Source organism: Myotis myotis, unplaced genomic scaffold, assembly GCF_014108235.1.
Source record: "Myotis myotis isolate mMyoMyo1 unplaced genomic scaffold, mMyoMyo1.p scaffold_m19_p_10, whole genome shotgun sequence".
In the NCBI taxonomy this organism is placed as follows: Eukaryota; Metazoa; Chordata; class Mammalia; order Chiroptera; family Vespertilionidae; genus Myotis; species Myotis myotis.
Window position 1 is genome coordinate 31,243,462 of NW_023416314.1, and position 16,302 is coordinate 31,259,763.

The 16,302-nt window shown below is 39.9% G+C and overlaps 1 protein-coding gene across 13 annotated transcripts in view; it reads left to right on the forward strand.

Annotated features, from left to right (window-relative positions):
- The window catches only part of DLG2 (discs large MAGUK scaffold protein 2), a 1,392,511-nt gene extending 1,376,418 nt beyond the window's left edge, over positions 1–16,093 (forward strand). For 12 of the 13 annotated variants that reach the window (XM_036324794.1, XM_036324795.1, XM_036324796.1 and 9 more), the window contains 6 exons: positions 791–841; positions 1,962–2,063; positions 5,572–5,744; positions 7,916–8,025; positions 13,176–13,267; positions 15,222–16,093. In XM_036324794.1, the coding sequence (XP_036180687.1) occupies positions 791–841; positions 1,962–2,063; positions 5,572–5,744; positions 7,916–8,025; positions 13,176–13,267; positions 15,222–15,328 (635 nt within the window). In that variant the 3' untranslated portion in view covers positions 15,329–16,093. Of the gene's footprint in view, positions 1–790; positions 842–1,961; positions 2,064–5,571; positions 5,745–7,915; positions 8,026–13,175; positions 13,268–15,221 lie in introns of those variants that run through there. The other variant, XR_004970363.1, reaches the window with a different exon arrangement.
- Positions 16,094–16,302: the final 209 nt, after the last annotated feature.

The following is a 16,302-nucleotide window of genomic DNA, read 5'->3' on the forward strand; positions in this document are numbered from 1 at the left end:
CCAGAGTTTCAAGGCTAGATTTAAAGGCAATTATCACCAAGGACTTAGGGGACTCTTTAATTTTTTACTTTCTTGATTGACTCAGCATTTTCCTGATGAATAAACACTAGAGTAAAATCCTCAGTGTCCAGTAATATATGCTGAGGAAGTTTTTGCATCATAAATGAAGCAAGCAGACACTTGCTTTTGAATAGTGTGCTTCTTTGGGAAATAAAATAGAAGATAAAATAAGAGGTCCCAAAATTCTGATAATCTAAGCAGCCAACTATTGGATGGAGCCTGTTTTGGAACTAGACCAGTGGTCGGCAAACTGCGGCCCCTTGAGTGTGACTCTTCCACAAAATACCACGTGCGGGCGCGCATGTACAGTGCAATTGAAGCTTTGTGGCCACACTCAAGGGGCCAAAGAGCCGCATGTGGTTCGCAAGCCCCAGTTTGCCAACCACTGAAGCAGATGATCTTGTTTTAAGTAGTAATGCTGGGTGTAGGGGCCATGGCGCCCCACTGCTCAGTGTCAGACGAAAGGCAGCCTAAGAAGCCACTGCCCTAATGAGCTGCGGACAACTAGCCTCCATTGGTTACCTAGAGGCATGGCCACCAGTAACTTGACACTGTGATAGTGCTAATTAGTTTTATGAGGATGAAGGGAGTTTTGGAATCATTCGAGAAGAGAGAGTAAGGAAAATGAACCCTGAACTGTGCCTGTTTCCTGTGCTTCAGAGCAGTGCTTGTAGCTGTAGTATATGACTGGTTGTTAGTCCACTGTACATTTCCTTTCTTCTCTTCCCAGGAGGGCAAGAAGACTTCATTCTTTCTTACGAGCCTGTCTCAAGGCAGGAAAGTAAGTTTCCCTGCATTCTCTGCTTCCTGAATTCCAGGCCACAACAGGTGACACCACAATAGGAGGGAAAGAGTGAAGGAATAAGGAAAATCAACTCTGCTTAATGCTCGGCTGTCCCAGGACACATGCTCTCCCTTTTTCCCTATCCCCAATACACACCGCTAACCATGGAGCAGGTAGCAGCCCCTCCAGATGAGTGGTCCTTAATGGAGAGCCCCGCCTATAGCACTGGATACAATCTCCCAGGAGACTGAAGACAGCTCAGTATTGAGAAGGGCTTTCTAGCAGACCTGTCCTAGGTTACAGGTCATCTGTGGGCTGCTCCAGGAGCCTGCCTTTGCTTTTCCTGGAGGCATTCAGACAGAAGCTAATGGCTGTGACATTGTAGAGACAATGAAAGCATCAGATGAGGAGTTGTACCCAGTGAACTTCACAGTTCCTTCCAGCCGTGGGCAAACTACCGGATCCTGCCCGTTTGAAATGAATAAAACTAAAAAAAAAAAAAGACCGCACCCTTTTATGTAATGATGTTTACTTTGAATTTATATTAGTTCACACAAACACTCCATCCATGCTTTTGTTCCGGCCCTCCGGTCCAGTTTAAGAACCCATTGTGGTCCTTGAGTCAAAAAGTTTGCCCACCCCTGTTAACCCCACACTACAAGGGAATGGGGAAAACCCCACAGAGTATAAACGGCATTTCGAGCCGAGAAGGAGAAATTATAAAAACATAAGTTTCTGTTACTACTAACAATTACTTTGTAAAGTCATTATCTAAACAATGGCCAAACAGCTGCTTGGGAATCTTCTCCCACTGAGCTGACTAAATGCAATAGTTGTTTTGACATCGTGTAGGCACAGCCTAAGAGCAAGCAAAACCTCTCCAAATGCTTCTGAATTTATTGACAGACAGTGCAGTTGCTTTTTTCCTGTTAATAAATTCCAGAAAGTAGTCACAGCAAACAAGCAGGTTCCATGTCAAACATGAATTTCCCAATGCAGGGCTGTATGGGCAATTTATCCAATGCAGTAATGCCCTCCGAAATTCTTATTGTTTGGCAATTTTACAGTCATTTCCGTGTCTCTCTCTTCATCTGCCTCTTCCTCTTCCTCTCTACAGTAAACTACACTCGGCCAGTGATTATCCTGGGCCCCATGAAGGATCGGATCAACGACGACTTGATATCTGAATTCCCTGACAAATTTGGCTCCTGTGTGCCTCGTAAGTATCACTTCTCTTTTCTCTGAGGGGTGGGTGGGAAGGCTTGGCTCCCTTTGAGATGATAAAATGTAATTCTGTTCCTCCAATAGTCTCTTCAGTGATTCAAATATTTTCAGTTACCTACTGTCTATGCATCTTATCTAATGTTATCTGCCTAATGCTTTTCATCTATCCTGCTATGTATTGTTCTGTATTTAGTGAGTATGGTATGTTCTCCACACTGACTGTGCTCACCAAGAAAGCAGGATGGATCCTGTCCTTATAACTGTGATAGCATTTAAAATAGCATAGGATTATGGATAGGCATCGGTATGTTCTTGTAGATTGATTGAAATGCCACTGAAGCATCTTTTCCCATAGAATGAGAGAGCTCAGAAACAGTCTTATGTTAAAATCACCTCAAAATGACTTAAGGCCATGCATCAGTTTAAAAATAAAACAAAATAGTCTTCCCCTGTGTGTTAATAGTCCCAGGTGTTGGGAGGATGAAGACAAGAAGGTGTATAAATCTTTAATGTCCCCTCTAGGCCATTACAGACTTTAATCTACTTTGTCATATGGACAACTATCAGGTGTCCTGGTCCCTCTGAGAGTATCCCTGTAAAATTCTTTCTGCACTCCCTCCTTCCACCCACTATATATTCCCTACTCAACTCACTTCCATTTTTCTCACTGTCAAATTAATCCCTGGAAGCCTTCTGTGTATGTAGACAAACCCACCAGAAAATTTTAATTGATTAGCTAATTGAGGTCTTAAAACTGATCCCAACAAATATTTCTTTCTCACTCTACATTTTTAAAGCTCTATGCTTTGAAGTATCTCTTATATTTCAGTACTACACATGTCACCTGGAATGCATAAGAATAGCAGGAATTGTATGTGTGCAGTACATGAACAGAAGGGAACTAGAATGATGACTATATCTCGTGAAACTGTTCCCAGTGAAAGTTCTGGGGAGAGAACCTGCCATAGAACCTATCCTGAAAAAGACTCTACATAGAAATGATCAAGTCAAACTACTTATAGCAACTTCCAGTTTGTTCCTCCAATTTTGAAAAAAAAAACACAATCCTTAAGTATCATTTTCATTTTCTCCTCAACCTTGCACACTCTTCTCTTACTCTTTTTTTAATTAATAGCACTATAAAATGATAATAAACACGTGTTCATTGTACGTGTTTAGAAACACGTGTTTCTAAAACTTGGAAATGGTAAAAATAGAGTTAAACAAGAAAATAAAAACATACAGAATCCCACACAGTACCCAGATATAACATCACTGTTAGTATTTTCCATCTATTCATTCTTTCTATATGAGCATTTTCTCCTGTGGTTGGATACATATTAGATATATACAGTATTTTTTATTTAACATTAAAACTAGAGGGCCAGTGCACAAATTCACGCACTTTGAAAGGAAATTAATTAGAAGAAATGTTTTAATATTGCTATTCACCCTTTCTCTATAAGTGTCAACCAAATTCATGATCAACATGACAGATGGAAACACATGCATGTGATTGGTGCCAGCGAGAGCTTTATATAGCGAGATAAACTTGCTTAATTAGACCTGCTTTCTGATTTAGCTAAACTTTTTCCAGCCCAGTGAAGCACCCCAACTTCTCTTTCAAGTAGTTATCAGCAACACAGCAGTAAATATCAACACAAAGCCGATTATTGTAGATCACACAGGGAGAACAAAGGGTAAAATGTTTAACTGCAGCAGTGTTTGACTATATTCTGTGCAGTGAGAAAACCTGAAGTCATTTTCAAGGTCCACCATTTCTTACTTCTTTTCAGTCGGGTCAAGTTTCTAAACTTTCTAAATCTCCGTTTTCTGGCTAATGAAAAGAAAATAGGATTCTACTGAGTCTCCTATCTACCTACTCCAGGACTTCTGTGAGGATCAAATGAGATGAGGCACGGGAAAACACTTCTCAGACATTTGGTGAAAATGTCAAATGTTTCCAACTGGCTGTAAAGCAAGTTGTGTTCCTGGGCTGAAGAAACTCCAAGGAGTCTAGACACTAGAGCAGTGGTTCTCAACCTTCTGGCCCTTTAAATACAGTTCCTCATGTTGTGACCCAACCATAAAATTATTTTCATTGCTACTTCATAACTGTAATGTTGCTACTGTTATGAATTGTAATGTAAATATCTGATATGCAGGATGGTCTTAGGCGACCCCTGTGAAAGGGTCATTCAACCACCAAAGGGGTCGCGACCCACATGTTGAGAACCGCTGACATAGAGAGAGGAAGCCGAGCGTTCTTGCGTGACTTCATTACCTGGTGCCCACAGCAACCGTTTCCGGGCTGGGCTGTGGACCACATTTTGTGCCATGGGGTCCTGGCAGCAGCAGCTCAATTTGGTGGGCTGTCACTGCAGGGTGGTGGCGGGGCCGGTATCTCACTTGGGGGAAGCCGAGTGTTGCTTTGTGGGCGCGAGGTCCGCAGTGCCGTTCCTCTGTAAATGGCCAGTGCACATCACAGCAGCTCCTGCGTTGAGCGTCTGTTCCTTGGACAGTCAAAGGGACACTTAGCATATTAGCCTTTCATATATAGAGATTTTATATAAATATTTTGAATTTTTACTCTGCCATAATTAAGCATCTTCCTTTATGGGTATTTTGGGTTTTCTCTGCTTTTCACTATTATGGAATTGTAATTAAATGTTAAAGTTATTTATAATTTATAAACTGGTATAATTGAACATCTTTCAAGATAAAATTTTATGTTTTGGCAATTTTTAATATAGATTCCTAGAAATACTGTAGCTAAATCAAAGATTGGAAATATATTAACATTTTTTATTGATATTGATAATTGTTTGCTCTTCTCCTCTTACAAAGAATTTAGTCACCTCTAGCCACAATTAGAGTTGATGACTTTGAGTCCCACCTAAACTGTGATGATCTAATTTTATATATTTTTAAATTCCTGAATATATTTCTACTGTATGTCCTTTTTTTTTTCCTGGTTATATGACACATTTTCTTGCTTCATTGCTTGCCCCATAATATTTTATTGTGATATTACATCACTGAGAATCTGGATTTTGTAATTTTTCTTTATAAAATATTAAGTTTTTGTCCTGACAGGTAATAATTTACTGACAGATCAGCTTCTTCCAGTAATGATGGTGAAGATGGGTCTAGAGTAACTTTTCAAAATATGATCTTTCTGGGGCCACTGTATGACCTCTAGACTATCCATTAAGAAATGAAAGTGGAGTGAATGTAGTTCCCCTTATATGTTTCTCTTATCAAGAATCACAGCTCTGCACTGCCTGTTGTCTGATGCCTGAAAATAGTTGTTCCATATATTTTGTCTAGTTTTATAGTTGTTTACAGTAGGAGGCTTAAGACTGGTACCTATGACTATGTCATGGTACTTCATATTACATATTTTTATCTATTTATGTTGGGTGTGTAGTGGGGTAAATAAGTGTAAAGAAGTTTATGGGCGTCAATGTAAGATCTTCATGTTATTTTTTTGTTTTATAAAGATACTACAAGGCCAAAGCGTGACTACGAGGTGGATGGCAGAGACTATCACTTTGTCATTTCCAGAGAACAAATGGAGAAGGATATCCAAGAGCACAAGTTTATAGAAGCCGGCCAGTACAACGACAACTTGTATGGAACCAGTGTGCAGTCTGTGAGATTTGTAGCAGAAAGGGTATGTTCACCAACCATCGTACACCTCCCCTGCCGACGGGTCCCAGCTGGCAAACTGCATATTTTGGTCATTACTCTTTCCTGATTGCAGTTGTAAAGTTTGATGAAATAATCCTTTTAGACGTCTAAGCAAAGAATCACTTTAGAGCATGGTCATTAATCTTTGTTCTAATCTCAGTAAAATAAGCTGATGGACTTGAGGGGGAAAGGGTGGAGTATAAACATAAAGGCATTGAACAGCTTGAAGTTTATGAAGATTCCCTTTGTCCTTGACTTTGGTCCCAGTAAATAACATCGAACTTATTAAGGAAGCTTCATTACTCTTGGTGGTTTAGATCAGCATCCTCGAGTCTGTTTATTAGCAGGAGTTACGTCTTATCTCCCTGAAAATGTAAGATCCCTGTGATCAAGAGAGAGAGATGGGCTGACTGCCTAGCCTACTACTGGCAAAAATTCCAACTTAAGGTTGCTGTTGTTGCTGCGATTGCCTCTCTGCTAATAATTTTAAGTGACTGGAAAGAGGAGAACATTCCAAAGAGAATAGGATAGAAAAGCACGTGAGTGTGGCTTTAAGATCTGCCTCTAGAGACATCCAGATCTGTCAACAGAGAATTCATTTCATAAGAGGGGGGAAAAGAGTTAAGAGCCAATTATATTTGTCATATAATTGATATTTATTGTTGGGTTGAATACTGTTTTCTCCCTGTTGATGTACTGGTACAAAAATGAAGTAAGAAATTTAAATGTTTACCTAAGAATACACTAAGCAGCTGCATCTATTTCCCTCTCTCTCAAAAGTTAGTTTCTATAACATACTGTTTGTAATCGGTTTCCTGGAGAATTGCATCTATTCTCCTCTTTGAACATAAAGATACAACCGTTGTTAACTCGAAATGTTCTGGCCAGTGAATAAATCACTTAGAAACTTTATGCAGCTGCTACACTTCACAGATAGCAGACTTGGAATCTATTACTTCTGTGGTAAAGGCTTGAGCCATCTCAGTGCATGTCTCCTATTATAAGAGCTCAAGTATTCATGGACTCAGCTCATTTTCACTTAAATATTACAGATGAGTTGTTATCCCCTATTTAGGGCTGTTTCTATCTGCATAATGTGCTTTTTCTCTTCTTCTGTAAAGTTCTGCCAGCATCAGAGTAATGAGGCCATTTCTCTCCAGGAGGTAGAATCTGATGTGTGGCAAATATATCTACTTTTCTAGAAATACTTTATAAAGCAACTCCTTGCTCTGAGCACTCATTGCAGTGGAAGCCAAGTTAAATGAGTTGTGCTATAATGTAATAGGATTTCTATTCATTAACAAACAAGAAATTTACATACCCTGTGCAAGCCTCTCTCTCAGCATTTAAGATACAAGATTTAAGGTAACTCTTGTTGTGAGTGTCCTCTGCTAGGCTGGGCATATCAAGGTCAGGATACATATAAGCACTCAGCAAATACTTATGGAATTATTCTAAATTCACATGATTACCATTCCTCCAAATTTACCATCAGGCAGGATGAGACAATGAGGTGTCCGTTTATTCCAACCAACAGCTCTGTGAGTGCTTAAGATTTGTGTTTCCATCCTCCTAACACTGAGACTTTGGGCAAGTTCGTTCATATTTCTAAGCCTTAGTCTTCTCTTCTGTAAAATGCAGTTGATAATACCTACCTCATAGATATGGGAATTTCTTCTTGACAGTTGTCTTCAGAGATGGTTTCCGAGCTTTATGAGAATAGACCGGTCACATTACATATGTTTACGTATCTTCTCTGGACAAAGCATCCGATATTTATTGGGGAGATGGGTGCACCATGCAGTGTGCAGATGATGTTTTATTGAGTTGCACGCTTGAAACCTGTATGGTTTGTGAACCAATGTCACCCCAATTAATTCCATTAAAAAGAAAACAGTTAACTGAGATAACACATGTGGAATGTCTATCCCAAGGGCAGACACTTAGTAAGGGAGTGATAAGTATTAGTCATGGCAAGCATTCAGCAATCACCCATGTAACAACTTTTACTTGTGCTTTGCAGTGATCTTTCTCAACCCTGAGAAATCCATTATCCCTTATCTTCCCCTAACACACTTGCATTGTTTTTAGTGGCTGTTGGATTATGATCACTTTTTCTGGATTAACTCCATATTTTTCTTCTCTTTCTACCAGGGCAAACACTGTATACTTGACGTATCAGGAAATGCTATCAAGCGGTTACAAGTTGCTCAGCTCTATCCCATTGCCATCTTCATTAAGCCCAAGTCTCTGGAACCTCTGATGTAAGTGGAGGCCACTAGAGGCCTTCATCTGGCCCCTGTTCCATATGACACAGCTCTGTCACAAATGCTTACAAAGGGGAAATGCCATTATTGATTTTTTTTTTTAAGCATTCCCTTTTTTTTTAAAGCTGTATTAAAGTTTTTTGAGTCGCTACAGACATGTCAGTAATTCCTTAAAATGTCTTCAGTAATGCTTCTTGACTTTTATTTTCATTTCACAAGTTGTTTTGTATGTGTATGTGTGTGATTGTTTTGTTGTTTTGAAGGTAGGTTGATTTAATTTGGTTGTTTGGTTTGGTTTTCCAAATGATAGATAGTATCATCTTCTAATTGTTTCTTACTTCTGAGAGCAGTTCCATTGGTAAATCTTTTTAAATGTGTGGATTTTTATCAAAGGAGTGGACAATATTTTAGACTCTTTTCATTGGCATTTCATTTTTTTGTATCACAGAATTCTTACGATCCTTCATTAGAACCTCATGAATATAGACCACTATCCTCTATAGGGAGTTTCTTCATGGCTTTGCAGTAAAATATCTATTACTTAAGCCAACAGCTCCATGTTTGTGCACATTTATGAACAAGGGGGAAAATACCTTATATTATTCTTTTAATTTTCAGAAGACTTGTAAAATATCTTCCTTCAAAAGTCACTAAACAAATTGGGAAGATATTCCTGATCTGACTTGACTATAAAGTAACATATTTCCTTTGGCAGTTTGATAGAAATTGTGGGTATTACTTTATAGATAACTTCCGTACAAAAATGAGGCTGCAGTCGCCATAAAGGTAGCAGAACAAAGAGGCAAAGTTAGCAGGGACTTGAAAATTGATCAGGCCAGGATTGGTTCTTAGCTTTGCCACTGGTCAGTTCCATGACCTTGAGTTCCTCACCTCTAAACTTGGCACATTAAGAATATATACCTCATAGAGCTAGAAGAATGGTTAGACAAGATCATGAATGTAAAGTTCTTCATATAGTCTTTGGCATATGGGAAGCACTTGCTAAATAGTAGCCATTATTGCTATGAAATATGTCAAGTTACCTTGTTATAAATGGAATAAAGCTATTTGATATTTGATCATCATAAAACATATGAATAGTACAGTGCCTTTTCCAAGAGGTCACAAGAGTTTTGCTTAAATATGCCTGCATTTAGGCTTCAAGACTTCAGGGTATCTGACAGGCTGCAGAAGTGAACCACAAAGTTCTGGAAAACAGTGTTCATGGAAAGATCAAAGAAATTACTTACTCCCAGAGGTGAACACAGTTGCTTGCAGAGGCTATCGGCTCCCTGCTCCACCATCTTCTCTGATGATGAAGAGATGAAGCAAGTTGCAGTAGCTGGAATTGCAGCCCAAGAGAATTCAGTTAAATATATAGTGGGTCTCTGAGGAAATTGCCAGAGTGATATCTTAAAAGCAGACTATATTCTCATAAATAAAAGATGGGCAAAGTTTTTATCAGGGTCCAAAAATAAAATAAGGAGATTGCCAGCAATTCAGCCCTGTGAATTTATGTGTTAAATTTTAACATAAAGAGCTTTGCCCATAGTTGGCACATGGAAAAATCTGGGTGAACAACAAAATAGTGGTTCTTGATCATATTATCCCCGACAGCATGTATTAAATTTCCCCTCATATAGGATACTGGGTGGCGTATTGCACAAAGTGAATTAAGCAACCACAAATTTCATTATGTAAAAGTAATTTATAATCTTTAACGAGCCTCATATATTTTATGAGCAATGCTAACATTAAGAAGAAGAATAGAAAAATAGCCCTCACATCCTGAGAACAGCCTCTTAAAAGCCTGTTTCATAAACAGAAAAATAAGTTTCACATCGTCAATAGACAGTGGGATAAATGGCTCCTAGGAAGTGAGGCCTGAGGGAGAAATAGCAGTTGCACATTTGGGTCCACGTGAGATTGGGAGATAGTCCCATCTGGTGCTCAGTAGGTCTACTTCCTTCCACAGCTATGAGATGACTTATTTCGTTTTGCCTTAAGGCATTGTCACAGCCACTTATCACCAAGGAAAATTAAACATACTGAAGGCTGGATTCCTCAGTGAGGACCAGGAATCTGTCAGAGTGGCTGCAGCCACATCCATAAGTCTCCAGTGCAGTAGTGGAGACATTCCAACCAATTCGCCCTCATTCATAAATGCGGAATGTGTACTTTCCAGTTCAGTTTTCCAAGGGTTTTACGTCAGCGGCAAGGCTGTCCTGAGTCGCTCACACCCCAGGAGGAGTGAAGGCTAGGTCAGCCGGAACAAGAGCATGGCAGCTGTCACATTCAGGCATTGATACATCATCACACATTTTCTCAAGCGCATCTTCCACATCAAACCACAGAGCTTATTAGCACACACATGGCTGACTCTCCAGAGAAGCATGAAATGGAGGGAGTGTTCGAAAGAGATGTTCTTTTTATAGTGTGCCCCTGTGACTTCTGTCCCTGCCCTACCCCATGACAATGAGAAGCTTTCGCCTTGCCACCCCCAGTGTGCTCTTACCTTTTTGCTCCTATGATGGCCTGTTTTCACTTCTGTCTTTAACTGTGACATAATTATATTTCCTTGTCTAGCTGTCCATTCGTTCATTCATCCACTTATTCTTTCAATGTGTTGAGTCAGGCTCCTTGCCACATGCTGATAAACAAGCCATGGTCTCTGCCCTTGAAGAACTCCTAAGTTAGGCAAAAAAAAATAAAAAAATCATATATTAGAGAATTAAAAACCTAAATTTAGTCATTGCTACAAATAGTACAAAGGGAATTCCGAGAAGACAGACCAGCATGGGCCAGGGAAGTCAAAGAAGATCCCGAGCTACATGATTCCTTGACATCTGGAGCAAAACACTGTCTTCCCGTGTAATGTATCTCTTCATTTAGCCCAGCATGGTCTGCACCCGAGAGTGACAGCCACGCACAGCTTCTAGGGCTTGTGCTATTTGGGAGGAGGATCATAGATACCATCCCTCAGAACAAGATGAGTTTATTTCAACAGCAGGAATTCAGGAAATTCCCATTTCTTTATATTGCAGCCATCAGCATCATGTCCAAAATCATGTTAATGATTCTGACTTTGGTTTGAATTTTTTTTTCAAATAAGTCTCTTTTGAAAGAGTCTTGGTATAATAGAAGGTCTATTTGACTTAAAAATGATTAAAAAAAAAAAAAAAAAACCCTTGAGTTCTTGCATCAGATTTACTCTTTATTAAATGTACAACCTTAGGCAAGTCTCTCTACTACTTCAGGCCTCAGTTATTTGCTCTGAAAAAAAGGAATTGACTAAGACCATGTGTTCCAGACTCATATCTCTGGCTTCCTAAGTGGCATGCAAAGGCAGCAATGCTTTCGAAATTCTACACCCATCTGGTCCACACATCCCAATGGACCAACTAAACATCTCTGCTCTTGGCCGAACTTCTATCAGCCCAATGCAGTCAACACTGGTATTCTTATGATGATCAGAAGCAATGACTGGCAGGCTTTGATTAATAAATGTTTTTGATTTTAAAAACATGGAAAGATAAAATAATGTCTATTTAAAAAGTGTAATTTGGTAGGGAAAAAAAAATGTAATACTAGAGGACATGGGAAGACAAAGCTGCCACTGGTTAGGGATCAAAGAAGATTAGGTTATTTTCCATTTTTCTCTCACCTCAATTTGCCCTTGAGACTGCTAGTCGGTTGGATTTAAATAAACTTACAATGATTAAGCAGTACTTATATACAGTTAATGATTCACCAATGGTTGACAGGCCAACAGAAAGAAAGGGACAGAGAATCTCAGGCATAATTCCTTTATAGCCCATTCTATCAGAACAAAAATAAGCAAATTGAGCATTAGAGATTGTTCCTTAACAAGCGCCTCTATCCTGGCTCATTATTTGATAGTACTTGCTTGCAGTCTATTTGAAAATATTTTGGAACCAGCACTATGGATTGTTACACTCCCTCTATGTTCACTTTAATTCAAGCCTTCTTCAGCAGCTCCTTGAGATTCCATCTGATTATAAAAACAGAGGAAGTTCAGGGCGCTGGTTGCTACAGACATGCCTTGCCATTTGTCAAAGTTGAGCAGCAAGAGCTGCAGAATGCCTTTCAGCCTGAAAGATACATACACCTACCCAGCCAGAGTGCTCAGTTGGTTGAGTGTCATCCTCTGCACCAAAAGGTTGCCAGTTCGATTCCCGATCAAGGCACATACCTAGGTTGTGGCTTCAATCCCCAGGTCAGAGCATGTATGGAAGGCAACCGCATTAATGTTTCTCTCTTTCTCTCTCTCTCCCCTCGCCTCACCTCTTACCCTGCCCCCCGCCCCTCCCCCCCTTCCTCTCTCTAAGCATATCCTCAGGTGAGAAAAAAAAGACACACACGCCTAAGGGGCCTTCACCTCTCCTATAATTCTTTGGAAGCACTTTCTGTGTTTCTCCACTCCACATGGTTTCTGCTGCACATTAAAAATGAGCAGCAGCTCTTGGGAAGGATGGGGGAGTCGAGAAATCAAAGCTTTCTGAGGGGTCAGGACCTGAGAACAGCTAAGTCATGTTCCCTCAGATGTAATGCGGTTCAAAATGCTGTGATGTACCTTCCCTTCTGACCAGCTCTCTCCTCCCTCTGACCACCCTGGGAAAGATCTTGTTCAATTCTACGGCCCACATTTAAAAGAGATCTAGATAGACTAGAACAAAGTCCAAGGAAGGTTAGGATTCGGAAATCATATCCAAGGAGAGACTAGATGAGGGATGTAGGACAGTTTATTCTGAAGGAGTGGAAACCTCAAGGCACACTGGAGGGCTTGATTTCAAGACCTTGATGCCTGTCGTAGAGGAAGGAAGTTTAGCCCTACCCTGTGGGGCTGGAGAGGGCAGAACAGGGACCAGTAACTGGAAATCATAAGGAGACAGGTCTGCTTCAACCCACTGTGGGGCCAAGAGATTGCAGGGGAGAGAGTGAGCTCCTGGGAAGGAGTCCTTGTTGCTAAAAATTATTCCAGCAAAGATGAGTCCCAAATGAAGACTAGGAAGCTGCTGCTAAGATTACACTAAGTCTCCTGCGGGACTCATTTTTGCCAGACATTTTAATTTTTCAGGGTTTGAATAGTCCCTGTGCGTTCTAATACTAAACCCTCGTTTTCCCAGGGAGATGAACAAGCGTCTCACAGAGGAACAGGCCAAGAAAACCTACGATCGTGCAGTTAAGCTAGAACAAGAATTTGGAGAGTATTTTACGGGTAAGTTCTTTCTAAAAATTTTTTTCAATTACAGTTGACATAGAGGGTGGGGCGAAAGTAGGTTTACAATTGTTGGTATGAAAAATTTGTACAATAATTAATAAATAAGAATAAACTGTTTCGCATCCTCACAACTGTAAACCTGCTTTCACCTCACCCTGTACATATTATATTAGTTTTGAATGTATAATAGTGGCCAGACATTTATATAATTTACAAAGTAGTCACCTCGATAAGTCTAATACAGGTAAGCTCATTTCCCCTTGAACTGTAATAAAGGAGATAAATTGCCTGACATTTGGCATATTGAGGGCCTGGTATATCTGGGCCCCAAAACCTTCCTGCTGAAAATCCCTAATTTCCCCTCTGCTTTACCCATTTGCTTCGAACTCTGGATTCCCCCTGCTCTGAATTAAGCTGCAGCCAGCTCCCAAGTTCCCAGGGGCCCTATCCAAAGCCAGGAACGCCAGATGCCACTGAGCTACTTCCTGCTACTAAGGACAGTTTAGGCATTGATACTTCATTAAACTATCTCCCTGGTATTAGAAAACTTGAAAAAAGAAACTTTGAGGGCTCAGAATGTGCGCTGTCCAAAGCAGTCACACTAGAGCAGCAATCTCAGGGCCTCCAGCCTCCACTTCAGTGACCTGGAGGTCGGCCTCCCCATTAGCACATGTGAACAAGAATCTTGAAATACTTCCTTGTGTTTCAATTAATTCCCTGTTAAACAAAACTATTTTTTTTTCTTTTTAAGTATTTCCTTGGAAACATGAAGTTTGGGGAATAAAGGAGGATTTTTTTTATCTTGGGTATCCTGGGTTCTCTCATATATAATCATGAAACATTGATCAAATCCAAAGAGTGAGCAACATTTGTGGAATTTGCCTTACAACTGATCGTTTGAAAACAAGAACTTTCCTCCTGAATAACCTTACGTGAAGTTAGATATTTTCTTTTTTATCTTACTCAGAATAGAACACACCAGTGGCGTAGCAGTTTGCAAATATGTTGAATCGGGTAATCTTAAGTAAAATTTCTAATAATAACAAAGATAGGAGTTATATTTCATCCTACAAGAGCATCCAGGTAGGATCATCAAGTCAAAACAATGTATATTTGACAGTGGCTAATATTTGGGCGTACAATACAATAATCAATACATTCTGAAGAGTGTTTTTAAAAACCTAAACCATGTTTCAGTAGCAATTTATTTCTAAGCCCTACTGTAATAAGGATAGTACTGATGTGTTTTAGAGATGTAGCTACAAGATAGTCGTCGTCCCCCCCCCCCCCCCCCCCCCCCCGGCCCAGGAGATAATAAAATGTACTTAAATCTAAGTGACTTGGTATTTTAGTAATACATAGTTTATCACTTTGTTTATGTTTCCTCCTATTTATGTTTCTTATAAGTACTTACCATAAGATATTCTCAATTTGAGTATGTAGGGTAAAACTTCATGTTACCAGATTACTTGGAGAATGAATGGGATTTCCTTTTAAAGGTTTTGGGGGCTGAGGACGTTAACTAAAGTTTCTTCCAAGAACTTTATTATTTCCTCTGTGTCTAAGTAAGTACAGTACAGACATATAAGGCCAGCTTTCCTTAATAAATGGGGAGCTCTCAATCTGAAAAATTGATTGATACCTTCCTCAGGGCCTGGCCCAGAGTAGATACTCATAAAATGCAAATAAATGGCTGATTCATTGTCCAGAACAACAGACAGACATGTAGAAAGGGGAAAGTTTGTGTTGCATTTCTTGCTGATCCAGAACATGCCTTGAAAAGCACTTTTTTCATCATTGATGTGACCTTGCTTAAGTGAATTTTCTGCTTTTTCTTACTAGTGAAAAGTCACACTCAGTTTCCTGATGAGTTTGTCTATCACTGATTTGCGCTTCCGCTGCGTGATTGATGATTGATTCCTAATGCCGGGTGCATTTGCTTTTGTTCTAGCTATTGTCCAAGGAGATAGCTTAGAAGATATATATAACCAGTGCAAGTTTGTCATTGAAGAGCAGTCTGGGCCTTTCATCTGGATCCCCTCAAAGGAAAAGTTATAAATTAGCTACTGCACCTCTGACAACGACAGAAGAGCATTTAGAAGAACAAAATATATATATAATATTACTACTTGGAGGCTTTTATGTTTTTGTTGCATTTATGTTTTGCAGTCAATGTGAATTCTGATGAATGTACAACACAAACTGTGTGAAGCCATGAAGGAAACAGAGGGGCCGAAGGGTGGGACAGAAAAGACACTGCCGTATGCAGGAAGGCTTTGGTTTGCTCAAGGGGCCAGGCATAGGGATGAACCTCTGGCAGGCTTGGTGCCCAAGCTGGGCAGCCTCCTCACCCAGCAGATGTCCAGAGCCGACTTAGCTGCTGAGCTCTCTGCATTTTTTTTTATTTTTTTTTTTTGCTTTAAAGAAAAGTTGCCAGCACTTGAACTTCACCAACCTTCCCATCACCCACACCTGTAATTGGTCCACTTTGACTTTTTATATGCACATCCTTTGATTTCTTAACGAGCAAAGGAAAGAACGAAGGAAAAAAAAAGGAGTCCCTTTGGAGACGGCATAATACCAGGGAAGGATGTGCGTGTAGTTTCTTTGACTGGCACCTGCAAAGACGAGCATTTCATAAAACTCACAAGTGTATGGAGGACTGACCCTACTGAGAAGAGGGGGTTCCACCTGGGTTAGCTTCATGATTGTTTATTGTCTATTTTGCCATTTATAAAGTGAAAGAAGGCACTAAAGATGAGAATAATTTATACAATAAAAATATATTAAATGTATAGAAACACATTTCTATAGGTTAAAAAAGTTTTGTGAAATATTTTGTAAAGACTAATTAATGGAAAGACTAACTGTATGCACTACCTGCAGATTATCAAATTCAAGAACTGAACATTGCACTCTCCCTTCTGTTGCCAATGATCCAGTAAGAGCATCTGAGTTCCTTCCAAGTCTGACACAGGCTTCTCCCTTACTTACCTCCCATGACCTCCCTATCCGATCAGTGACAGACTCTC